Raw genomic sequence first — 27786 nt, 5'->3', positions numbered from 1 at the left:
ACCCAGATTGTCTATAACTCAGAATGTTAAGTCTGATTTGACATTTGACCATGAAGGAAATAGGAAATTGGTATAATGTTTTCCCATAGAAGGAAAAAAGTTTATAATATATGTATTTTATGTATTAATATATGTTATATATTAATATATATTTTATATAATAATAGATAATTTATATATAATTTATATATATTTCAAAGCAAGTACCATTTTATTATTGCCTCCTTTCAGAGGTAGTTTACCAAAATTTCACTAGGTGGCAGTAGCATTGCTTCTGCCCGTATACTAGGGCTCCCTGTAGTTCGGTTTTCTGAGTAAATATATGTGTGTTTTCAGATTTTTGAGATATTTCTTCTAATCTTTGTTTTATTGAAATAAGTATCTTTGAGTAATATTTTCGTATTCAGTCTAGGAATGTATTCAAAGAAGATGAACAACCAATATTTTGCTTGCACCTCCTATTCTAGAGCTGGGTACACTATCGTTCTGGTTATTAAAATGAAATAGAAGACCTTTAAAGGTCATATTATACTTAGCCAAATGTCATCTTATGATCATTTAACTATTCAGTTTCCTTCCTTTCTCTTTGTTATCCTTGAATTTTGAACGTTTGGGGCCTTTCTGCCATTTGGATACATTCCACCAAAAAAATCATATTCTTTTTAGGATGGAGACCTATCATACTTAAGTGGCAATTATTATAGGATTTTCATTTCCTTTCATTCGTACTCTCCATATTTGATGTCAAATCTTATGATTTTCTAAAGATTAGATAATAATTAGGTAAAATTCATATATAAATAATGATAGTGACTCATTATTACATTGTTTCCATGTGCCAGACACTGTGCTAAATGAATTGTCCCATTTTTTCTTCACAACTCTCTATAAAATAAGTGTTATATTTACCCTCATTTTACAGATAAGGAGATTGAGGCATGGAGAGGTTAAGCAATTTTGCCAAGATAACACAGATATTATAATTCCAGAACCTACACTCTTAACTCACACACACTATTTACTACCCAGAAATTTAAAGTAGATAGACCTTTTTTTCTTTCCCCACTTCCTTCACCCATGGGCAATGAAGTGAAAATTCAACGTTCTTTTCTAAGATAAGCTTTAGTTATTGCCTGTGTGGTATGCTCTTGATTCTAAGAGCACAGAATATTACAAAAAGGAATAGGAGAGGAAAAAAATAGCACTTCTTCTTTACATTCCTCCAAAAAGTAATTACCCAATTCTTAAGACCTTGAGTGGGGGGTTAATTAACTATAAAATTAGATGGCAAACCTAACATGTTATATTTTATTATATATATATATATATTTTTTTTAAGATTTTATTTATTTGTTGGAGAGAGAGCGCAAGCAGAGAGAGTGGCAGGCAGAGGGAGAGGGAGAGGGAGCCTGCTGAGGTAGGGAGCCCGATGCGGGACTCGATCCCAGGACCCTGGGATCATGACCTGAGCCGAAGGCAGATGCTTACCCAACTGAGCCACCCGGGCACCCCGATGTTATATTTTATATTTGAGTCATAATATATTAGAGTACAATTAATGGTTTTGTTTAAATGGAATGTGGGCTAGATAACCTCTTCAAATTGTATTCCAGTTCCATAATTGTATGATTCGAAGAGTTACGTCTTTCAGAACTCTGAAAGATACTTTGATTCATTCAGTAAGTTTCGAGGATGTTTTTTTTAAATGCTAGCTGCAGTATTATCTATTAGTTATTAAGGAATGTTTAAAAATATTGCTACAAGTGTGTTGATCATTCACAAGAAGCACCTTGCTAATAATGTGTGGTACAATTATTCACCACTATCCATTACAGAATAATTTCTGAAAACACGAGGCAATGTCTGCAGTGAAGAGCCAAGACAAAATCTATATAGTAATGCCCAATGTGATGTCTAGAATATGCAAATATTTAATCTCTTTATCCCCAGAGAGTAAATTATGTATTCTTGGAGGCATTAATTTCTTCAAACCTGTGGACTTCACTAAATGAATTAAAGCAAGAGTTCCAAATGAGCCCATCCTGATCTGAAATTTAACTTCAGCTTCTGGAAGCTCCCAGCATTCCCAGAGAAATAGCTCTCATGTGAGGGAAGTGGGTTTAGAGATCTTGATTCTCTGACATTGTAAATAGTGCATAAATTCTCAAGTGTGCCATCACAGTGGGGAGAGGGCAAAAGTATCTTAAGAATTGTCAGATTCTCAGGGGTCCTGGGTGGCTCAGTCTGTTGAGCATCTGACTATTGATTTTGGCTTGGGTCGTGATCTCAGGGTTGTGGGATCAAGCCCCACATTGGGCTCTGCTCCCAGCAGGAAATCTGCCTGGGATTCTCTCCCTCTCCCTCTGTCCCTCCACACTGCGTGTGCTCTCTCTCTCTCTCTCTCTCTCAAATAAAAATAAATTCAGATTCTCGCTTATTTTCCAAACAAAGTGTTATAGATAGTGTCATTGAACTAAACCAGGAATAAGCTTAGAGGGGATATATACTCATCTGTTTTCAATGTATAGAACAGTATTTCCTCACTTTTTTCCATTTCTTCTTCCATCTTTAGGTTTTCTATGAATAATCTTGAATGTTTGGGGTGGAAGTGGGAAACTTCGTGCTGATTAGGTGATAGAGATTTGGCCTAATTAAATATAAATGAATAGAAAGGGAGATAAACAAGGTAAGGGAAAGAGTAGGGCAGGGGAGAAGGTTTTGATATGACCCAGCATGTTCTGAATCAGAGGCCAGGATACAGAGGTAGAAAAAATGTGGTACCACTCTTCCTACTGCTTGGTTTTGGAACCATTAGGTGCCAGTCATACTGTCTGTTTCTAGAACAGGATGGAGTAAAGCCAAGGGAAATGCAGTCAGTTGGGTTTTTCATTGGCATGGTAGTTATACTGATACACCTCTGAGGAATCAGTCCGTCATAGCACCTACTCCTCCCGACACTCAGGTCTTGTCTGGTCCTGGGTCTTATTATATTCCTTTTCTACTCTTTTCTGAAAATGGAAAGTATCCAAACTGTCCCCACCACAACGATGCTAAAAGGTTCAGTTTTGTGGTTTGAGAATTGCCATAGTCAAAAGGAATGGCAGGGCCAGCATCCTCTTGAGAATCTGGTCCCTAAAGCCTTCCTTTTGGGGACTCAATCATGGCTTTGAACTTGCCAGTGCATAGGTGGGGCACATGAATTTCTAGTTTGATTTTCACTGTGCCACTTTGTCACTAACTTCCACACCTTTTATTAGCCACAGTAAAGGTCTCACTCATGAGTTCCATAGCAGCATGATCAAAACCCTGTTCTGTCTGAATTTCCACAAGGAAGACAGAGCCAGCTGACCATAGCTGGGCCTTGAACCTAAGAGGTCAACTAGAATGGGGTGTATTTCGGGGGGTTACACAAAGTGGAAGGCTAGTATGTCAAATCCAAGCCAGTTTCCTGAAGGAGGTTCAAGAGTTGGTGCCAAAGAGACCAGATGTAAAATCAGAATTCAAGGTATGAGAGCCAAGAAACTGGAATATAAGAAAATTTGATTGAAGTGAAAGCAGTCAAAAACCCTTGAGAGTAGAGAGAATAATTTCAAAGGCTACTATAGGTTGTCTATGGCCAGCAAGAGAAAGTATAAAATATTAACATTGGCCATTCCAGATCATTCAGTTCAAGTTAGAGACTAGGTATTGAGAGGGATCGAAGGAAGGGCAGAGAGAGATGAAAGAGGTTGGAGCGTACTGGACTTTTATCTCTGGAGTGCTCTGATGCTGTTATTCTACATTCTGTAGATCTAAATTAAATACTTTGCAATATAAAATAATGTCTAATAAATATTTTTAATGTTGTCCTTCCAGCTTGTTACTTTATTATTTTACGCCAAGACAAAGAAGCAGAATAGAGAAATGTGTATACTTAATTTCATTAATAGAGACAAATTCTTTATAAAAAGCAAAAAAAGACAAATTCTTCATGGATTTAGATTCTGGAGGAAAAAGAGGTGTTTTCAACAGCTGTATTAAAGGACTGTACCACCAGATGGTGCTCACCTATTATAGCCATTGCTGTTTTTCAGGCAGTTTCCCTAAATGGTCTAAATTTTAATCTAAAACATGAGACGTTGTTTATGTATTTATCTCTTTTTTCATCTTTTAGTACAGATTTCTCTAGCAATGATATAGTGGGTTTTATTTTTTATTTTTATTTTTTTTTAAAGATTTTATTTATTTATTTGACAGAGAGAGACACAGCGAGAGAGGGAACACAAGCAGGGGGAGTGGGAGAGGGAGAAGCAGGCCTCCCGCGGAGCAGGGAGCCTGATGCGGGGCTCGATCCCAGGGCCCTGGGATCACAACCTGAGCTGAAGGCAGACGCCCAACGACTGAGCCACCCAGGCGCCCCTATAGTGGGTTTTAAATTTAAGCTATTTAGTTTAACATATGCCTCTTAGAGAGGGAAAAAAAAAAAAAAAAGAACTGGTAATTTTGCTTTTGTTTTGCTCTAAAGATCTTCCATTATATAATTTTTGATATACTAGGTAACTAAAAATATGCTCTTTTTCTATGCTCAATTTTTCCCCTTTTATTTCCTTTAAATTCAAGACAGTGCAGCATAAGCTGGCAGAATTAAAAACACACATTTGTGTAACCAGAGCTTTTGTGGACAGCTGTCTTCAGCTGCATGAAAAGAAACGTCTGGACTCTGCCACGGCCTCCATGGCGAAATATTGGTATGCATGCTTCAGTAATTAAAATGTGGTGTTTGCACAGACTGTTATGCAATTCTTCCAACTTTACACTCAGCCGTGAGGGTCTTAAAGGAAGAAGTCTGTGAAAATAAAAACTAACAGTAAGAACCAACTTTAAAAAAAAAAAAAATGCTGGAAGGTTCCATGAAGCCTATTTATAATGTGCTAAAAATTACTCAAGTGGATTTAACTTTTAGCTTGCTATTGAAAATAAGATATTAAGATACTGAAGTAGGGTAACTGGTTAGTTCATTCAAGTACTAGTTTAATTTCAAATTATCTGACGAGTAGCACTGTAATGAGACCAAACAAGAACAGTAAGACTTAAAATCCTGAGATTGAATCTCAAGTCTTTCATTGAATAACAATAATTAAATTTAATTCTCTCTGGGCCAACATTTTGATATCTGTGAAATGAGTAGATTGGACTGCATTTTTCTATTTAAAATGTTGTCCAGATCTAAGAAAAACGTCTGAAAAATTGATTGTCCCATCAAAAATGACACATGCTCAATTGAGTGAAAGGGAAAATGTCCTATTAGGCTTGGAAAGACTTTTCATTGGGATTAAAGATGAGTAGCAATGGTATTAAAGATGAATTAATTGAAAAGAGACTCCTATAAGGTTTTTATGTATTTTAAGATGCAAGAATATAGTTTAAATCAGATTCTGGAAATGGGTTTGGTTTCCTCTGTTTTAAAAACAAACATTCTCACATCTCATTAGCCCAAAAATAACCTAGAAAAAATTCCTGTCATTATTCATTAACTTGTGTTCAGTTCAATCAGAAATAGAATGGGGAAATATGCAGGATACTTCTTCATGTAATGATTCCAAAATAATAAAACTGCCAGGTTGAAATTGATGTGGCATTATTAGGAACTTGTACTTTGAGGGAGACATTTTACATTTACATTTATAGCAAGTTCTTTGACTAGTTGAAAAAAGTATAAAAATTTTTTAGACCTTTTTAGAAAAAGAGATATTTAGATAGCTATTGACCTTATTGTTCTTTGAAAACACTAAGTTTAAAGACATACTGTTACTTCACATTGAAGCAGAGGAAGCAACTAGTTATACCCCAGTAAATATTTCACTAAAATACTTGCCAAATACAAAAATGTATAGAATTCCAAATATTGTTGCCCCCTGAGCCTTATCTGTTAATCATTATATTGTTACTGTTGTATTAGGAACATCCTCACCTGCCCTATGACTTAAGTTAAAAATTATTTTAAAGAAGAAAATGTGGCTATGCTTACTTTTGCTTTGTTTCCCACTGTTGAAAAATAGGTCGAGGGGTGCCTGGCTGGCTCAGTCAGTAGAGCATGTGACTCTTGATCTCAGGGTCGTGAGTTCAAGCCCCACGTTATGGGCAGACATTACTTTAAAAGTTAAAAAATAAGAAAAATATGTTGAAAAGCATTTTGAACTTATATTTTTATGTTAAGATGAATAAAATCTCTACGAGTTATCTTAAGAATTTTAATGATAGTTAAAATTACTGTGATAAGATCAAGAATATTTCTCAAGTATTTCAGATACTTTGGGAATAATAATGCCCAAATAATCTTTAACAAGTTTCCTAAATAATGGTGCATACCTTAATAGTAGTCTTCCCTCTTAGGTTTTTACTTTTACTTTCAGTTTATTTCTGAAAATCCCTAAAAAAAGTTTTTTCACAGTTACTGAAGTTCAGAATTGCAACCTTCAGGTAGAAGTGATATCTTTGGAGAAAAAGACATATTACAAGGCAAAAGGAAATAGATGGTTGTATAACTACATAGTTACTTAGATCATACAAAGAATCTAAATAAATTAGACCAAATTCAGGTTTTTACTTTGTCCTTTTCAGGCCTAAAGTAGCCAAAACCTAATAGTCTATGCTTTCCACATTTTATTTCTAGCCTTACCAAAAACCCAGCCAGAACTAATTGATGAGGAAAGTATTCATTATGTGAAAATTGTCAAGAGATTTATTTCATATATAATTTATGTCAATCTTCTCTGGTTGGCTAATATGTATAATTGTAATTTTTTGATAAATGTATGTCTTTAAGCAGTCAGAAACAATTTGTTTCCTGATTGTGAAGCACCTTGTGAAAATCCATTTCAAATGTTCCTTTTTTGCTTTTTATTTTGGTCATCTAGGGCATCTGAGTTACAAAACCGTGTAGCTTATGACTGTGTCCAGCTCCATGGAGGTTGGGGATACATGTGGGAGTACCCAATTGCAAAGTGAGTATGATGTGAAGAGGAAGGAAAATTTCTTTACTGTACTTTGTACATTGAGTGTAGAGGAAAAAGAGAAGCAAAATCATCTATTTGTCATCTGACTACAGAGTGTGTTCAAGCAGATGAAACAGCTTCATGTTATCAGCTCACTACTAGAATTTTATCATTTTTAAAGTGAAGAGACCAATATAATAAAGTTTGGCTTTATTTGAATCATTATACAGAAGGATTAATATCACTTTCTTTATGGTCAAATGATACTATATTTTATTGGTTAATCATAGTTACACAGGTTATTTCGACTCTTTTACTATGAGAATAAATGCTTCAACAAAACACCTTTAAACACTTGTCTTAGATACATGTGTTTTTGATTATGACAGGACAGAGTTCCAAAAGTAGTACTGCTGGTTCAAAAGTATGCATATTTTAAATTTTAATACATTGCCAGATTATTTTCTCTAGTTAGTAGCAACTCATATTCAAATGAAAAAAGTTTGAGGATAACTTATCTTCCTAAACTATGAATGTTACTGCTTTTTAAACCTTATGCTAATGTAGTGGATAGAAAATAGGTTACTATTCTTCCTTTAATTCGCATTGACTATTAATTATTTTATTTTACTGTGGTAAGAACATTTAACATCAGATCTACCCTCTTCACAAATTTTTAAGTGTTCCATACTGTGTTGTTAACTATAGGTACAACATTGTACTGCAGACCTCTAATTAAGCCTATTCATCTTGCTCAACTGTAACTTTATGCCCATTGATTAATAGCTCCCCATTATCCTCTTCCCTTGTTCCTGGCAACCATCATTCTTCTTTGATTCTATGAATTTGGCTATTTTAGATACCTCATATAGGTGGAAACACATAGTATTTGTCTTTCTGTGACTGGCTTATTTCACTTAACAGCATGTTCAAGTCCATCCAAGTTGTCACATATTGTAGAATTTCCTTCTGTTTTAAGGCTGAACAGTATTCCATTCCATTTTCTTTATCCATTCATCTGTGCGTGGACATTTAGGTTGTTTCCACATCTTGGCTATTGTGAATAATACTGCAATGAACATGTGAATGCTAATATTGCTTGGAGGTCCTGTTCAATTCTTTACAATCAGTACCTAGAAATGGGATTTTAAAATCATATGGTAGTTCTATTTAATTTTTTGAGGAAGTTCCATACTGTTTTCCATAGCAGCTGCCCCATCTTGTATTCCCTCCAACAGCGTGCAGGGGTTCCAATTTCTCCATGTTCTTCTCAACACCTGTTTTCCTTTTTTTTTTTTTTTTTTTTGTTAATAGCCATCCTTACAGATGTGAGGTGGTATCTTACTGTGGTTTTGATTTGCATTTCCCTGATTTTGGTGACAATGAGCATTTTTTCATATACCTGTTGGTCATTTATATGTCTTCTAAAATATCACTTTTTATTTTATTTTTTTAAAGATTTTATTTATTTTAGATAGAATGCATACGGGCATGTGCGCGCACACACACACACACACACACACACACGTGAGCCAGAAGAGGGGCAGAGAGAGAATCTCAAGTCAGCATGAGCTGGACACTGGGCTTGATCTCATGACCATGAGGTCATGACCTGAGCCAAAACCAAGAGACACTCAACTGACTGAGCCACCCAGGTGCCCCTAAAATACCACTTTTTAAAAGTAAAAAAAAATTGGCACTTCAGAAAAAAACTTAAATATGAAAAGGATCAAAGTTTTCATATCTTAAATATTTGATTATTCATTTTGCTCTAGCAAATTTTCCTCTTATTTAGCAATATTTTCAGTTTATAAAACTTTCTCAAGGAAGTTTTACTATATGGAGAGAAGTCCAGTTGAGTTCTGAATCTGAGAATGTGAATGCTATGGGCTTCTAAAAACTTTTTCTATTCTAATTTTAATCTAAATACAGACTATCTGAAGGGGAAAATTATCAAACTAGTATTCAGACTGACTTTCAAATTTATCATTTTGGCAAACATAATTGAAAACATTTGATATACTTATGGTCTTTAATGAGGAAAATTAAACATTTTAGTTAAGTTACATTAAGAACAGAAGCTCCAGTATAGATTTAATCTACTAATTTTCTGTGGCCATTGGGGCAGTTCACAAAGCTTTAATCACAGGGTGTGTATAATTTATAACCTTTTATAAAAACTCAGCAGCAACTAGGGCTTTTCCCTTCTTTGGGAATGTAGACATGAAGTAACTAAATTTTATATATATATATACACACACTCGTATATATACTCATTTTATTTTTTTATTTTTTTTATTTTTTGGTCAATCCCTGGACTTGGATTTTGGCATATCCTTTCAGAACTACTTCAAATGAGCCTTAATCAAAAGCAGATATATTTTTTTTATCTTTGTATAGTCATGAAATCAGAAGTAAACATTGAGTTATGCTAGCACAAATTAAATCATCACTGGAATTTTTTTCTGTGCATTTTCATGTTTTATTCACAATATTAATCCATCTTATTCACAATATTCACAATGTAAGAAAGTAAAATCATAATGCATATCTATATTCTTCTACTTGATTGTGCCATTATAACTGCTTTTGGAAATGTAGACATGTATTGGCTCAGTGTTTGTCTAGTGTAGTTCAGGTTCCAAGAAAGGCATATGAGGTGAAGAGTCACCATCCTCATAGCCCAAGATCAGAGTGTAGAGTAAGTCTTGCTCTCTGTTTTCTTAGAGGCCATTCCTCAGGTCAGTAGCAAGCAAATATTGTAGCTTGATGGCTTACTTGAAATGCCTGGTTTCAATTTGAGAGACTTACATTTCCTTTCAGGAATAATAATCCCCTTCTTGGCTGGTTCGTTAGTTCAAAGATTGTACGAACTTTTAAACTAGACTGCTGTTTTTCTTCCCAAAGACATGAGGAAAGAACTTTTCATAAGTTAGGAAGAGAGAATAGTAGATAATATCAAAAGGCTGATTAGACACATTAGGCAGTATGTGGTTGCAGTGCACAGACTTTGAGAGAAAAAATCATTCTGATTGTGTTTCTTATATCCTCGGAGTAAGCTGTTTTATTTGTGTGTGTGTGTGTGTGTGTGTGTGTGTGTGTGTGTGTTTTGGGTTTGTTGGGGTTTTTTGTTTGTTTTGCTTTTTTGTTTTGTCGCTTTTTATTTGTTTTTTGTTTTTAAATAATTGGTCTTAAGCATGTGAACGTGTTTCAGTCTTACTCATTAGGCCTGGGGCCTTTGAGAAGTGAGGCTTATTGAGCTTTGCCATTTCAAGACTCCTCTGTCCTGCTAGGAAGAACAGCCTGAGATACAGAGCTTCGTCACTGTGTGGTTAAACATTCCTTCTGCTGCCTTTCTCTGTTAATTTTAGTTGATGACTTAATTTAATTAGTAACCTATAAAAGGTGTGCTGATCTCTGTCATTACCTACTCCATTGGAACTTATTTAATGTGGAAAAAAAGAAAAAAGCCCAGTCCAAAAATGTCTAAAAGCATTGCTGAAGTAGGCTGAAATGCTAGGTAGGTTCTCTACATGCAAGTGCTCGGTTTTGTGGGCAACAATGGAATCTGTTCAAAAGAAAAAATATATTTGAAAATGCAGATGTCTTCATATTTCAAGTTTCATCAAAAAGTAGGTATTGAGACTCTAAAATTCCTTTGTAATACACCAAATCAGTAAATATTTACTGAGTGCTCACTGTTTGCAAGGTACCATGATGAATATGGAGAGTCCCAGAACTGGTCATTTTCCTAGAGAGCTGGCACATTTAATTTGTCTTAGATTAAAAACAAAAAACAGGGGAGCCTGGTGGCTCAGTCAGTTAATTGGCTGCCTTGGGCTCGGGTCATGATTCTGGAACCCTGAGATCAGGCCCCACCTTGGGCTCCCTGCTCAGTGGAGAGCCTCCTTCTCCCACTCCCTCTGCCCCCCCTTCCCCCCAGTGCTCTCGCTCTCTTGCTCTCTCTCAAATAAATAAAATTTTAAAAATAAATAAATAAATATAAATATAAATAAAAACAAAAAGCATTCTATGCTTGAAAAAAAAATGCCTTTGAATTTGTCTACTAGGAAAGTCCAAAGCTCATAACTAGTCCTGCATGCCTATACCAACGAAAATATTGTGATAGAATAAAAAAGATACTTGCCAAAGTGGCAAGATACCTACCTTCTCATTCCAGCCTGCCAATTAATTATCTGTTATGTGACCAATAAATAGCAACCATTAATTAGTACATGTATATATAACTGCTCTGCACTCAGTTCCTTTACCTGCAAAACAATAGTAATATTTATCCTCCCTGATGCTGATGTAAAGGATAAAGGATATGAGAGGATAAAATGAGATGAGAAAATGAGAGGATAAAATGAGAGGATAAAGTGGGAGGATAAAATGAGATGAGAAAAGGTAAAAACAACTATACAGTTTCCTGGTTGCTATCATTGCTACCAAAAGTGAATTCCTCGTAACATTTTTTCTTTTTTTGTGGCAGTACACTTAGGCACTCAGTATTTTAATGTCATACATTACTGGAGTGACTATTAACCATTTTCAAAAAATAAGTTACTTGTTAACTTTGTGGGAAGTAATATTTTCTAAAGTATCAATTTATACTCCTGATGGCAGCATTGGTAGTGGGAATCTAAAGGGATGTTAGAAAATAGGTACTTTCTTTTCTCTTTTGTTTCCTATTAAACCAGTAGATTTCAACTTTTTTTTAAGGGAACATTGAAGATAACAAGAAGTTAAGACATTCTGTCCATTCTAAACCTGAAACAGCCTTTTTTAGAATGCTGTATGTGCTAAATTTTACAAAATTAAATCAATGAAACATACTAATAAATGTTATTTTGAAATTGCAGTCTCATCAAGCAAACTAAAACAAAGCTATAAAGATGATCAGTATCTTAATAGAATTTTATAATTATACAAATCTAGGATGAATGCCATAGTGGAAAAAAAGGAATTTATAAAGAACTTTTATTGTTCGGATTTCATTAAATAAATAAAGTAACTAATAGTTACCTGGTAAGTCAAAATTTGTAATTTCCAATATCTTTTATTTACTCATTCAGTCATCTTCTGATTTATTTAGAGCTTATGTGGATGCCCGAGTTCAGCCAATCTATGGTGGTACCAACGAAATAATGAAGGAGCTGATTGCAAGAGATATCGTCCATGACAAATAGACATCTGCCCACATCCTGGAATCCTGTTACAACTAATCTGGTTTTAAATCTACTCACGATAAAATGCAACCTGGCAAGGGAGGAAACGCTAAACATGTTTTTATATGCTCTATTAAAGAGAAATCAAATATGAGATTATTACAGTGGTAGGAGAAACTTTGAATTCAAAGATTCTAAAATTCTCCAGTACAAGGTTTAACTTTTAATTTTTTACATAGCTAAAAGGCAAAAATTTTCTGATTCTAGAAACCTTGGTGTTTGATTCTCTCTAAAATTCGAAAAAAGCATAATTGCTTTCAAATTGAGGCAGCAATAGTTTTGTTACTATTACTATTTATAGTAACATTAATAATAGTTACAGCACATTGACTTTGAAAGGGAAGAATATACAATGTAAATGATTTCTACCACCCTCTCCTAAACCTCTGTTTTTAGGCCCTGGAATCATTTCGTCAAACAAAAGCTTATGCAGAGTCTCTGAAATGCTGATGAATGAAGAGCTGCTTTAGTGGAAGCAGGAACCACTGGATTCCTGGAATCACTAAACTCAAGCTGAGCATTTGCCCAACCCCACCCAACTGGAGAATGTGGTCGCTTCTCTCATCTACTAACACCTGGGCTTTCAACAGATTTCATTCCAGTTTCATTTATAGGAGAACACAGAATAATTTATCATCCTTGAGTTTCAATATATTGGTATACCTTATAGATATCAAAACAGTGACTTTTATTTTGGAGTGGTGTACTAAAAAACTAACAAATAGGGGTGCCTGGGTGGCTCAGTCCTTAAGCATCTGCCTTCAGCTCGGGTCATGATCCCAGGGTCCTGGGATCGAGCCCCACATCGGGCTCCCTGCTCCACGGGAAGCCTGCTTCTCCCTCTCCCACTCCCCCTGCTTGTGTTCCCTCTCTCACTGTATCTCTCTCTGTCAAATAAATAAAATCTTTAAAAAAAAAAAAAAACCTAACAAATACTTTGTGTCTTCTATAAGCCAAACTTAAAAATATGATGGCAAATGAAACTGGCAAGATCCCTGCTAAGATGTGAATAAGCAAATAAGTTGCAACAAATAAAGAAGTAAATAAATAAACAAGAAAATTTCAAATCATGATAAGTGTAATAATAACAGAAATCATTTAAAATAGAAAAGTGAGGGGGCACCTGGCCAGCTGGCTCAGTCAGTAGAGCATGCAGCCCTTGATTATGGGGTTGTGAGTGTAAGCCCCATGTTGGGTGTGGAGATTACTTAAAAATAAAATCTTTTTAAAAACTAAATAAATGGGGCGCCTGGGTAGCTCATTCGTTAAGCGTCATGATCCTGGGGTCCTGGGATCAAGCCCCGCATTGGGCTCCCTGCTCCTCAGGAAGCCTGCTTCTCCCTCTCCCATTCCCCACTGCTTGTGTTCCCTCTCTCGCTGTGTATCTCTCTGTCAAATAAATATAATCTTTTAAAAAATTAATTAATTAAAAGTAAATAAATAAGATAGGAAAGTGAGGAAGCATTTGATTTGACACTTAAAAGTAATTATTATCAAAAAAGAAGCCATTGGGTGCCTGGGTGGCTCAGTTGGTTGGGCAAAAAAAAAAAAAAAGAAGCCATTAATTTAATTTGTAATCTGATAGAATCATTTCAGTACCTTTTTCTTTTTTTTGCAAAATCCTGTGAAACAGTGAATAAAGACACTTTTAATGGAAACAAATAGAGGTATTCTTGATAAACTTCGAAAACTTCTTGATTTGGTGTTGTTGGTATTGTTTTTTAATGCAACCATTACAACTGGGTAGAGCAGAGGAAAGAGAAAATACTTTGATACCATTCTTTCCTAGAATTCCACACCTCTTGGGTAGAAGTTTGTATGATTGCCCCCTGGAGCTCTTGTTCATAGGTATTAAATACTGTGCAAAATGGGTTAAAATAAATTTTTATTAGATTACGCTATTTGTAGTTTTCCCCTCCCCCTATTACCGGAAACCAATATAGGATTAGACAGACTGACCCCCTGCCTCTCAGCCCCTTTTCCTTCCTTTCTCAATCTTACAGAAACTAGATTTTAGGAACATACACATAAAAAGTACATTGGCATAGTAGGAAAAGCCTACTATGTGGAGACGGACAGACCTGAATTTGAATAAATACTCTACCTTTTAGGAGCTGTTGGATCTTGGGCAAGTTCTTTTAATATCTCAGGATTCTTTCAGGTGCAAATGACAAAAGAAACCTAATTCGTACTATTGTGAACACAAACTTGAGTGTGCTAGGTTAAAAGGACTGTGGAGAGGCAGTTGGGTGGCTTAGTTAAGTGCCCAACTCTTGATTTTGGCTCAGGTCATGATCTCAGGGTCATGAGACAGAGCCCCTCATCCATGCTGGGCGTGGAGACTGCTTAAGAGTCTCTCTCTGCCCCTCCCCCGCCCAAAGTAAATAAATATAAAAGGATTGTGGAGTAGTTCAACAATCTAAAACAACTATAAGAACTAGGGTCCCAGAGGCTTGATTCCAGGGCTTAGGACTGCCAGCACTTAAACTATAACCAATTACTTTATTTTTTTTTTTGCAAATGGGTCTAATGGACCCTGTAGGGAAATTTCATTGCACACTCTGTAAAAATGACCTTGGGCTTCTCTGGGCCTACAGCCTTCAGCACAATGTCATTATAAGGTAGGGGAAAGGTGCATTATGATTGACAGTCTCATCAGGAATACACAGACTGGGAGAGGCAGTTCCTGAAGCAAGAGTGGTATTATCAAAAGAAAGGGAACAGGGGCGCCTGGGTGGCTCAGTCGTTAAGCGTCTGCCTTCGGCTCAGGTCATGATCCCAGGGTCCTGGGATCGAGCCCCGCATCGGGCTCCCTGCTCTGCGGGAAGCCTGCTTCTCCCTCTCCCACTCTCCCTGTTTGTGCTCCCTCTCTCGCTGTGTCTCTCTCTGTCAAATAAATGAAATCTTTAAAAAAAAAAAAAAAGAAAGGGAACAGAAAAGTCTGCTGGGAAGACCTAAATCATACACACACAAAGCTATTACAGTCCACTAGAGCTAGGAATAGGTTTTGGTAATTTATATATCTCAGAGAGTGAAAGGATTTCTAAGATAGGATGTCTTCTTGGAATAATGTCTAGGATTTTTCTATCTCCTAAACCAGTTTTTTTGTTGTTGTTTTTTTGTTTTGTTTTTTGTCTTGGCAACTTCACTCTTCTTTTGGGCCCCTAAAAGAGGCATGTGTTATATAATGGGCTTAAAGCTGAAAGCAAGAAAAAGGGGAGTTCAGAATGTGTTTCTTAACCTTTGATTTAGTTTTCATTTCTTAAATAGCTAATCTTTGTGTTTTGCTTGTGTGGTTTTGATTGTTATCCCCTAGGGAGGGAATTTCTCATCATGTATATCACGCTGTGCTAAGTGCTCAAGAAACGATAAATAATAATAATTCTCAAAAGAACAGACTGGACCAACACAGCAAGAGAGCCATACTGTGTAAATAATTAATGAGAATCAAAAAGCCTGAGTAATTTTGTTTTTTAGCTGAGGTTTTTAGAATCATAATTATTGCTGTAAAATTTTCACCCTTTATTTCTTTGATGGTGTCATTGAAAATGGTAATATATAAAAGAAGCTGTTTTGATATGCTATTTTAAAATCTAACTGCAAATCTTTACTAATCTAGTAATTTTAGGAGTTTATTGCTCAAGGTGTAAGATTTCTAGGAGACTGTTTTTTTCCATAGGTCAGTATTTTTTTTTTTAAAGATCATTTATTTATTTGACAGAGAGAGGCACAGTGAGACAGGGAACACAAGCAGGGGGAGTGGGAGAGGGAGAAGCAGGCCTCCCACTGAGCGAGAAGCCCGATGTGGGGCTCGATCCCAGGACCCTGGGACCATGACCCGAGCGGAAGGCAGACGGTCAACAACTGAGCCACCCAGGCGCCCCCCATAGGTCAGTATTATTTTTGGCACACGCATCATTTATTTATTCGGAGTCATTGGAAAGATTTGACATTGAGATGGAAACCAACAGTAGGCCTATCATGTCTATTGCTTTATAATAAATGTGGAAAGGAAGTTCTACTCTGTTTTTGAAATCTCATTTCCCGTTTTTAAGAAAAATTACAGAAAACTTCAAACATTCTCAAAAATAGTAAAGATCATATAATGAACCACTAGCTTCCACGTTTGCCAGTGTATCTCCTCCACTTGTTTTTCTCAATTATTTTAAAGCAAATCCCAGACTTAATCCTATTTCACTCATACATGTATATCTCAGAATACATATCTAATTGATGAAGATTTTTTTTACATAACCACAAGGCCATCATCATATTTTAAAAATAAATTTAACTTACACTTCCAAATCAACATTAAAGTTTTCTTGGTTGTATCAAGAATGCCTCTTGTAGGGGCGTGTGGGTGGCTCAGTCGTTGGATGTGTCTGCCTTTGGCTCAGGTCATGATCCCAGGATCCTGGGATGGAGCCCCACATCAGGCTCCCTGCTCAGTGGGGAGCCTGCTTCTCCCTCTCCCACTCCCCCCGCTTGTGTTCCTTCTCTCGCTGTGTCTCTCTCTGTCAAATAAATAAATAAAATCTTAAAAAAAAAAAAGTGCCTCTTGTAGTTGGTTTGTTCAAATCAGGATCCAAATAAGGTCCACAAATTGCATTTTTTTGTCTCTTAAATCTCTTATTTTATAACTGTTCTCCCTTCTCTCTTTTCTTTCTTTTTAAATTTTATTTTTTTAATTAACATACAGCAAACTTGCCTGTTTTTGATATACATACATACAGTAAAATTGCCTTGTTTGGTTCTCTGAATTTAGCATGTAAATAGATTCATCCAACCCCCACCACAATCAGGATACAGAACAGTTCCATTACCCCCCAAAAATACCTTGTGCCCTTTATAGTCACACTCTCTCTGTACCTCTAACCCCAATCTGTTCTGTTACTCTAGTTTTGTCGTTTCGAGACTGTCATTTAAATGGAGGAGTATGTAACTCCTCGAGAATGGCTTCATTCTCTTAGTAAAATGAATTTAAGATTTATTCATGTTGTGTGAATAGGGTGTTCCTTGTTTTAGTGCTAAATAGTATGTCACTGTATGGATATACTGCAGTTTGTTCATTCATTCACCTGCGTAAGGACATTTTGGTTGCTGAGATTAAATACCCAGGAAATGAGTTGGAGAGAATTGTTAGGTCATAAAGGTAAATGTTGAACTTTCTAGGAAATGCCAAGCTGCTTTTCCAGAATACCAGAACCATTTGGCTTTCCACCAGCAACGTAAGAGTTCCAATTGCTCTGCATCTTCTCTAGCACTGTATTTTTTATTTTCGTCATTCTAATATGTATGTAGTAATAATGTAGTAATCTAATAGTATGTATTGCATTGTGGTTTTAATTTGCATTTCCCCAATGCCTAATGATATTGAACAGCTTTTCATGTGCTTATTTTCTTTCCACATATCTTCTTTGGTGAATTTTCTAATCAGATCTTTTGCCCATTTTTTAGTTGGGTTGCTTGTTCTTAATGTCAAGCTTTAAGAGTTCTTTAGATATTCTGATACTGTCAAGCACAAGGCAAAACCATGCTGACAGATTCAGAATTTGATGAGAGTTTTTACGATTAAAGGATGTTAAATTCTGTCAAATGCTTTTCTACATGAATCGATATGATCATATGGTTTTTCTTCTTTGGATTATTAATATTATGGATTACATTGATTGTATTTTGAGTATTGAACCAACCTCATTGTAAAGAAACAATTTTTGACTCAGTTTACTGTTTACATAGAAACAAATTTTGACTCAGTTTACTGTTTACATAGAGTGAAAAGATGAGTAGCTTAAAGGTGCCAGCTCTCTGTGGCCTTCGTGTGGGATGGCACTGAAACAAAAGAGGCCAGAAGACTGTAGCAGGAATGATGGGACACTCTTGCTGAGGATTCCATTCCATGGTGCTGCTCATCACTTTTACAGCTGTACGTGAGCCTTAATGCTTGTGAGGCAGAAAAGCCTCAGACCCCATAAGAACCCTGAAACTATGAGCACTGCCTCATGACAGCCTCCTGGGTAGATAGGGAGGCCAGTGAGAAATGGCCTTGTAGCCGCCCCTCTCACGTCTCCCATGCTCTCATGTTCCAGGAGGATCACAAGGCATTCTATCAAGATGCAGCCGCTGCTCAAGCCTTGCCTATGCGGTCTGTGTGGCAATATGCAAGGTGGTCAGGCTCTGGCAGTTCCCCAATAGACACAAGTCCTTTGTCAGATACGTGATGTGTAAATATTTACTCCCTATCTGTAGCTAGTTCTGAAACGGGTTTCATAGAGCTAAAGTTTTTAATTTTGATGAATTCAAACTGATATATTTTTTCTTCTATGGATCATGAATTTGGTATCATATCTAAGGACTCTTTGCTCAAACTCAAGTCATAAGGGTTTTTTTCCTGTTTTCTTCTAAGAATTTTGTACTTCACGTTTTTTATTTAGGGGTATCTGGGTGGCTCAGCCGGTTAAGGGTCCAACTCTTGATCTCAGCTCAGGTCTTGATCTCCAGGTCACGAGTTCTAGCCCTGCATTGGGCTCCACGCTGGGTGTGTGAACAATGTATTGTTCATTTAGATCTATGTTCCATTTAGTAATTTTTCTAAGGTATGAGATTTATGTCAAGGTGCATTTTTTTGCTTGTAGATGTCTAATTCTGCCAGTACCACTTGTTGAAAAGAATATCTTTATTTTCATTGACTTATCTTTGTACTTTTGTCAAAAATCAATTAAACCATATTTGTGTGGGTTTGTTTCTGGACTCTGTTCTGCTTAATTGATCTATATATCTCCTTCTTTGCCTTAGAGTGGCTTTATGGAAAGCCTTAGGTGATGGGTATTAAAGAGGGCACATATTGAATGGAGCACTGGGTGTTATATGCAAACAATGAATCATGGAACACTACATCAAAAACTAATGATGTGATGTATGGTGATTAACATAACACAATAAAATAAAATTTTAAAAAATCAGATAATGGGATTCCTCTAATTTTATTCTTCTTTTTCAAAATTGTTTTGGCTATTCTAATCCTTTTCCCTTTCCATACAAATTTTTGAATCAACTTTATATCTATAAAACATCCTGCTAGGGTTTTGATTGGAATTACAGTAAATCTGTTAATCACTTCAGAGGGATTTGCCATTTTTACTATGTTGAATCTTCCAAATCATGAATGGGAATGACTCAATTTATTTAGATCTTCTCTGATTTATTACTTCAGCATTTTGTAGTTTTCAACATAGAGATCCTATATGTGTTCATTATATTTACAATTTCTTTTTCTTTCTTTTTTTTGCGGGGGGCAGCTACTGTAAATTGTATTGATGTTTAATTCTGGCTTGCAGTTTTTCTTGTTTTTGTTTTAAAGAGGGAGGGAGCAGAGGAGCAGAGGGAGAGGGAGAATATTCAGCTAGGCATGGAGCCTGACACGAGGCTCCATCTCATGACCTTGAAATCATGACCTGAGCTGAAACCAAGAGTTGGTAGCATAAACGACTAAGCCACCCAGGCACCCTGGCTTACAGTTTTCTGTTGCCAATATAATTGATTGTTGTTTGTTGACCTTGCATCCTATGATCTGCTAAAAGTCATCTATAAATTCTAGGGGTGGTTTTTTTTTTTCGTTTTTTTTTGTTTGTTTTTTGGGTTTTTTTGTAGATTCCTTGGGATTTTCTACATAGACAATAATGTCATCCATGAATAGGGACAGTTTTATTTACTTTTTAACCTGTATGTCTGTCTATATGCCTGCCTGCCTTCCTTCCTTCCTTCCTTCTTTCCTTCCTTCTTTCCATCCTTCCTTCCTTCCTTCCTTCCTTCCTTCCTTCCTTCCTTCCTTCCTTCCTTCCTTTCTTTTCTCTGCCTTCTTTTCTTTCTTCCTCCCTCCCGCCCTTCATTCCTACCTTTCTTTTTTTCTTATTGTACTTACTAGGACTTCCACTACAATATTGCATAGGAATTGTGAAAATGGACCTTCTTGTTTATTTCTGACCTTAGGGGGAAAGCATTCAAGCTTTCACATTAAATACAGGTTTTAAGTAGATTTTTAATAGATGCACTTGATCAGGTTTAAGTGGTTCTACTGTATTCCTAATGTGATGAGAGTTTTTACCATTAAAGGATGTTGACTTCTGTCAAATGCTTTTCTACATGAATCGATATGATCATATGGTTTTTCTTCTTTGGATTATTAATATTATGGATTACATTGATTGTATTTTGAGTATTGAACCAACCTCATATTTCTGGGATAAACCCCATATGGTCATTGTATGTTATGATTTTTACACATTGCTTGGTTCTATTTGATATAATTTACTGGGAATTTTTGCCTCTATCTTCATAAGGAATTTATGAAAATTATGAAAATTTAACTCTAATTTTCTTTTCTTGAACTGTCTTTGCCTGGTTTTATTATGGTAATGCTAACCTTGAGAAATGAGTTGGGGATTATTTCTTTTTCCTCCATGCTATTGATTTGTTAGAAAAAACTTAGTCATTTCTTTTGTAGAATATCCATTATTGATTTGCCTGATTGATCTTTCATGGTGATTTTAATTTGTTCCTTTATTCCCTATGTTTCCTATAAACTGATAGAGCAAAAGGTTTGATTAGATTCAGGCTCAATATTTTTGCCTAGAAAACTTAATAAATGGTGCTGTGAATATTCCATTGCATTGCACAAGGAGGCATTTAATATCTAGTTGTCTCACTTTTAGAGATACTGAGATTGATCAGTGGATTCAGATAGTACTAGTCTGATACTTCCATAAAATTCCCTGTCAACATTTTAGCTAATGGTTTTAATATCCACTGATAATTATTTATAAAATCTATGATTTCATTTGGAGTTGTAAAGGATGATTTTGTAATTTTTAACTCCTTTTGCATTGATTAACTTTCATAGAGAAGAACTTTTCATCAACTTTTTGGTTAGTCTCTGTGTGCATTGGATCCTCTAGTAATCAGAAGTGGAGACAGAGAAGTGCAAGAGGTTTTTTTGAGAGGTAACATCTGTGAAAGATGAAAATGGAAGGAAGTCATTGGACAAGGGGAAGTCACTGGGCAAGGTCTTAGACCATAAAGCAGATCTGACAAAGTCTTGCAGAGTCCAGTGAGGAACTCTGGAGTAAAGACTGCCCATTAGAAGAGTCCCACATTTGTCTTAAATGGTCAGCCCCTGTTTCTTATGCCCTCATCAGTCATTGTCCAAGGACTGCCTGGGAAGAGGATGGCCTCAGCTCAAAAGCTAATACGGATCCTACAGCTACTACAGCTAGAGGCTCAGTTAACTGTTCCCTACAACAAAGAGGCAAGTTCTTTCTTGGAGGGAGATGAGTTGTACCTCCCTTCCATTTCAGGATGGCTGCCACATCCTGAAATAGAATTTGGAAATAAAAGGCAAAGTAAATTCTTGATTTTTGTTTTCCATTTATCAGTTTTTAGAGTAATGAGTGGGTATCCTAAGAACCTCCAATGGTAATGTCTTTTTAGTATCATTAAGATTTTGGAAATGTTGATGTATTTTAGTTAATTGCAGTCATTATTCTTTTTGATGTGTGAATTGTTTCATCTTAGGCCAGTAAGATTTGCTGCAAGTTGTTTCAAATTTTTTTTCTTTTTTATTATAAAAAATGTCAAACATATACAAAACTACAGAGAATAGTGTAATGAACCACCATATATACATCCCCCAGTTTTGACAATTATCAACTCATGACTAATCTTTAGTCATCTGTAGCACTATATACCCCCAACTGTCATAGATTATTTTAAGATTTTTTTTTTAGAGATTTATTTATTTTATATAGAGAGAGTGCACGTGAGCGGTGGGAGGGGCAGAGGGAGAGAGAGAGAGACTCCTTGAGCAGACTCCCCGCTGAGCACGGAGCCTATCACAGGGCTCGATCCCAAGAAACTGAGATCATGACCTGAGGAAAATCAAGAGCTGGTCGCCCAACTAACTGAGCTATGAGCTTCCCAGGCATCCCATGTCATGGATTATTTTATTTTATTATTATTTTTTTAATTAAATTTAATTTTATTTAAATTCAATTAATTAACATATACTGTATTATTAGTTTCAGAGGTAGAGGTCAGTGATTCATCAGTTGTATATAACACCCAGTGCTCATTACATTATGTGCCGTCCTTAATGCCCATCATCCAGTTACCCTATTCCCCCGCCCCCTTCCCCTCCAGCATCCCTCAGTTTGTTTCCTATGGTTAAGAGTCTCTTATGGTTTGTCTCCCTCTCTGATTTCATCTTGTTTTATTTTTCCCTCCCTTCCTCTATGCTCCTCTGTTTTGTTTTTTAAATTCTACACATGCGTGAAATCATATGGTAATTGTCTTTCTCTGATCAACTTACTTCACTTAGCGTAATACCCTAGTTCCATCCACGTTGTTGCAAATAGCAAGATTTCATTTTTTTGATGGTTGAGTAATACTCCATTGTATGTATATATATACCACATCTTCTTTATCCATGTATCTGTTGATGGACATCTGGGCTCTTTCCATAGTTTGGCTTTTTTTATCTTTGTGTTAAATACCCAATAGTGCAATTGCTGGGTCATAGGGAGTTCTATTTTTAACTTTTTGAGGAATCTCCCTACTGTTTTCCAGAGTGGCTGCACCACCTTGCATACCCACCAACAATGTAAGAGCGATCCCCTTTCTTTGCATCCTCACCAACATTTGTTGTTTCCTGACTTGTTAATTTTAGCCATTCTGATGGGTGTGAGGTGGTATCTCATTGTGGTTTTAGTTTGTGTTTCCCTGATGCCGAGTGATGTGGAGCATTTTTTTCATGTGTCTGTTGGTCATTTGTCTGTCTTCTTTGGAGAAATGCCTGTTCATGTCTTCTGCCCATTTCTTGATTGGATTATGTGTTCTTTGGGTGTTGAGTTTGATAAGTTCTTTATAGATTTTAGATACTAGCCCTTTATCTGATATGTCATTTGCAAATATCTTCTCCCATTCTGTGGGTTGTCTTTTGGTTTTGTCAGACCGTTTCCTTTGTTGTGCAAAAGCTTCTTATCTTGATGAAGTCCCAATAGTTCATTTTTGCCTTTGCTTCCCTTGCCTTTGGAGACATGACTAGCAAGAAGTTGCTGCAACTGAGGTCACAGAGGTTGCTGCCTGTGTTCTCCTTGAGGATTTTGATGGATTCCTATCTCACATTTAGGTCTTTCATCCATTTTGAGTTTATTTTTGTGTATGGTATAAGAAAATGGTCCAGTTTCATTCTTCTCCATGTGGCTGTCCAATTTTCCCAAGACCATTTGTTCAAGAGACTTTTTTTTTTTCCATTAGATATTCTTTCCTGCTTTGTCAAAGATTAGTTGACCATAGAGGTGAGGACTGTCATGGATTATTTTAAAACAAGTACCAGACATCATGTAATGCTGAAACATTTTGACATGACCCTGTTATTTCTGACAGTGTCCTTGCTCTATGGCACCACAAAATTTCCCATGCCCTTCATGTACAAATTCTGCCTGAGAGCTGAAATCAGCCATTTTTGCAAATATCCCTAGTTTATTTTAGTGAGGTTTTTCTAGTTTCAGAGTACTACCAAATTTATTTGTTTTTTTTTTATTTTACCTTGTTTAATAAAATCCATCTTGAGTATATTTTGATTAGTAAAAATTGCAGTTTTTCTTCTATCTTTTACTTAAATCTAAACTCCACAGAAGTTTATCTTAACATTTCCCAAGAGAGGTTATGTTCCATTTTACGTAGAAAATTATATCGATAGAATATTTTCTGCTGCAAGAAACAGAAAACCCAAATCAAATTTGACTTTAAAAAAAATGAAGGAAGGGCTCATTAAACTGGAAAGCTCAAAGATAGAACAGACTCAAAATTGATTGACCAAACAGCTTAGTTTTGTCACTAAGGACCCAATTTAGGGGGGCCTGGATGGCTCAGTTGGTTAAGCGACTGCTTTCGGCTCAGGTCATGATCCCAGGGTCCTGGGATTGAGCCCCGCATCGGGCTCCCTGCTCGACAGGGGGCCTGCTTCTCCCTCTCCCTCTCCATCTGCTGCTCCCATTGCTTGTGCTCTCCTGCTCTTTCTCTGCCAAATAAATAAATAAAATCTTAAAAAAAAAAAAGGACCCACTTTAATAGTTTCTTTCCATCTCTGTGTTCAATTATTTATAGTGTAGGTCTAATTTTCTTTTCTTTCTTTCTTTCTTTATTTTGTTTTATTTATTTTTTTTAATTTAAATTCAATTAGCCAACATATAATACATCATTATTTTCAGATGTAGTGTTCAATAATTTATGAGTTGGATATAATACCCAGTGCTGATCATATCACATGCCCTCCTTAATGCCCATCACCTAGTTGCCCCATCCCCCAAATCACCTCCCCTTCAGCAACCCTCAGTTTGTTTCCCAGAGGTAAGAGCCTCTCATGGTTTATCTCCCTCTCTGATTTCTCCCCATTCAGTTTTCCCTCCCTTCCCTTATGATCCTCTGCACTATTTCATATATTCCACATATAAGTGAAACCATTTGATAACTGTCTTTCTCTGATTGACTTATTTCACTTAGCATAATATCGTCCAGTTTCATCCACGTCAATGTAAATGGTAGGTATTCATCCTTTCTGATGGCCATTATATATAGATATAAACCACATCTTCTTTATCCATTCATCTGTCAAAGGACATCTTGGCTCATAAAGGGCTGGTAACCAAGATCTCTAAAGAATTTATCAAATTCAACACCCAAAAAACAAATAATCCAGTCAAGAAATGGGCAGAAGACATGAACAGACATTTCTCCAAAGAAGACATATAAATGGAGGCCTAATTTTACTTTTTTAAAGATTTTGTTTATTTGAGAGAGAGAGAGCACAAGCAGGGGAAGTGGCAGGCAGAGGGGGAAGGAGAAGCAGACTCCCTGCTGAGCAGGGAACCTGATGTAGGACTTGATCCCAGGACCGTGGGATCATGACCTGAGCTAAAGGCAGATGCTTAACCCATTGAGCCACCCAGGCATCCCATGTAGGCCTAATTTTAAAACTGACTCCTCTAATGGTCACAGGAGGGACTTTCTTATTCATGTCTAGAGTGAAGGAATGCACTTCTGCCCAGCATTTTGGTCATAAGAGCTGAAATTCACTCTCATGGAGCTAGTTTTACTCACATGCCCACCTCTGAACCAATTACTGTTCTAAGGGAAATGAAATGCATTAATTGGCCTAGGCCAATTTGGGCCCACCTTGGGACATGGAGAAAGGTGCAGATTCATTCAGAGCACATAAGCTGGGTGGAGGGCTCAGTACCAGCATGAAAATTAGGAAAATGTTAAGAAAAGGAAATTGTGGAATAGAAACCAAATAGGGAACTAACAAATACCTACTATGACAACTATAAACTAGACCCTGGTTGTTAGGATCAGTGCCTGAAGAGTGTCACATCTCAAATGAGACATAGTCTTATTTGCTGGTGCCATTTAAAAATTTTTTGATGTGACTTTGGTAGTAGAGAGTTTTAATATACATCCATGCACAAACCTCCTTTCTGGGCACATGAGAAATTCATATTTCCTGGTTCTCTTGCAGTTGGATAGAGCTGTGTGATTAGTCTTTGCCAATGGATTATGGATGGAAGGGATGTATGTGTCTTACCCTGTGGCAGCAATTGTAGGAGCGATCTCAAAGTGACACAGATCCAATATATGGAAGACACCTGCAACAGGCTTTGTGTGAGATAGAAATAAACTATTTTTTGGTCTTAAATCATTGGTTTGGGGGTTATTTGTTATTGCTCCCTAAACTAACCTCATTATGGCTAATATAAATTTCACATGTTCTTACACATGATACATAACTGAGGAAATATAACTGATATTACAATAGAAATGTAACACCAGTGATCTCAAGACATGCCATGATATTCACATTTCATATGAAATGAATCAGAATGTTGGGATAGTTTTTCAAGTGTAGTAATTTCTGACCAGTATTTCTGGATACACTTCTTTAGTAAAGACCTAGGAGGTTAGTGTTCTGAAAACAACACTTTTGTCATTTCACTTACTTATGCAATAATCTTCAGTGGTTCCACTATTACCTACAGAATAAACTTTATATTCTTTAATCTTGCCTCAAAGACGTCTGTATTTTGGTCCTAACCTACTTTTGCAGACTTATATACCATTATTCTTTCTAATTGCATCAATGTGTTCATCATTTTCAACACCCCTAGACATATCCACAGAGGTTGAAAAGGAAATGTAGTTCAAAAAATCTCTTCCAGCTGCTTTTTGTTTGACACCCCCCCACCCCCCACCCCCACATCACCACCAGCTTTGCTACATTTAGCAGCTCTGGTTATAGACATTTTGCTTTGGTAACTGGTGGAAGCTATTGCCCAACCAACATCAATTTTGCCTTTCTTTCTAAGTGATCCATAGGACCAAACTGGAGAACTGTGGAGAGGCACTTCAGGAGAGGAAGAGAGACACTTAAAGGTCTTGTGTCTTTTCTTATGTGCTGCCTGAGAAGTGGATATGGTGGCTGGAGTTCCAGTAGCCATCTGGGACCCTAAGGTTACTTTGAGAATGGACGTCAGGACTGAGAATGGCAGAAGAAAATAATAGAAAGCAGCCTGGGTGCTTCATGACCTTGTGGAGCTGTTATATCAGCTTGGGGCAATCTACCTTTAAACTTTTTTTTTTTAAACCATACTTCATTAACTCTTAAGGTGCATTATTATTTTTGTATTATTAAAGCCCACTGTCATTCAAACTGATACAATGATTTCTTCTTGCATCTTGACCAGTACTGAGGTCATTTCGATTTTAGAAATGTTCAATTCTGAAAAAATAAAATGTGTTTCAGAATCAACAAAATATAAGAGAGATAATTAACCCTTGTATTTTTTTTAAAAAGATTTTATTTATTTATTTGTCAGAGAGAGAGAGAGCACAAGCAGGGAGAGTAGCAGGCTCCCTGCTGAGCAAGGAGTCCAACGTGGGACCTAATCCCAGGACCCTGGGAACATGACCTGAGCTGAAGGCAGATGTTTAACCGACTTAGCCACCCAGGCATCCCAACCCTTGTATTTTTAAGGTATCATTATATTGGGCTTTTGGATACATTTCATATGGATTACCTGCATCCTAGCTAAGACAGACTGGTTTTTAATTTTTCTGCCTATATTTTGGACCGCCATCTAAGAATCCACACAGCAGATGGAGAGAGTGTAGATTAGGCTGTGAGGACAGTGTCCACTCCGGGACAAATGAAGATGGTTCAGTCCCTCCCAGTGTCCCCCAGTCACCACTCTGTGCCTTGTTCTGTCCAGGACCCGGCTGGTGGAGTGGCCTCTGTCTGGAACATGCCAGATAAAGGCAGTCTTCATCTTTTTTCTGCCATGGACTCCTGGCAATTTTGTGAAGCTTATGGACCCTTCCCAGAATGTTTTTTAAATTAAATTTAAATTAAATCCCATTAAAGTATATTTCAGTACAAGTTCAAAAAAAAAAAATGCTCCTTGAAATTCCTGAGTCAACTTTCATCAGAGTCCTTGTTTTAAAAATCAATTTTATTGAAGTATAATTCTCACACA

General features: G+C 36.5%; 1 protein-coding gene and 1 long non-coding RNA gene across 2 annotated transcripts in view; both read left to right on the top strand.

Annotated features, from left to right (window-relative positions):
* Positions 1-12296, top strand: part of ACADL (acyl-CoA dehydrogenase long chain) — a 41829-nt gene extending 29533 nt beyond the window's left edge. The window contains exons 9-11 of the mRNA XM_036098762.2: positions 4600-4727; positions 6897-6983; positions 12070-12296. Of these exons, the coding sequence (XP_035954655.1) occupies positions 4600-4727; positions 6897-6983; positions 12070-12163 (309 nt within the window). The 3' untranslated portion in view covers positions 12164-12296. The remainder of the gene's footprint in view (positions 1-4599; positions 4728-6896; positions 6984-12069) is intronic.
* Positions 12297-16747: 4451 nt separating this feature from the next.
* Positions 16748-25952, top strand: LOC118539886 (uncharacterized). Its single transcript, XR_004919375.2, has 2 exons — positions 16748-18128; positions 25776-25952. It is a non-coding gene; the product is annotated as an uncharacterized LOC118539886 (long non-coding RNA).
* Positions 25953-27786: the final 1834 nt, after the last annotated feature.

This window comes from Halichoerus grypus, chromosome 4, assembly GCF_964656455.1.
Source record: "Halichoerus grypus chromosome 4, mHalGry1.hap1.1, whole genome shotgun sequence".
Taxonomy (NCBI): Eukaryota; Metazoa; Chordata; class Mammalia; order Carnivora; family Phocidae; genus Halichoerus; species Halichoerus grypus.
This window is presented reverse-complemented; position numbering and strand designations above follow the sequence as displayed.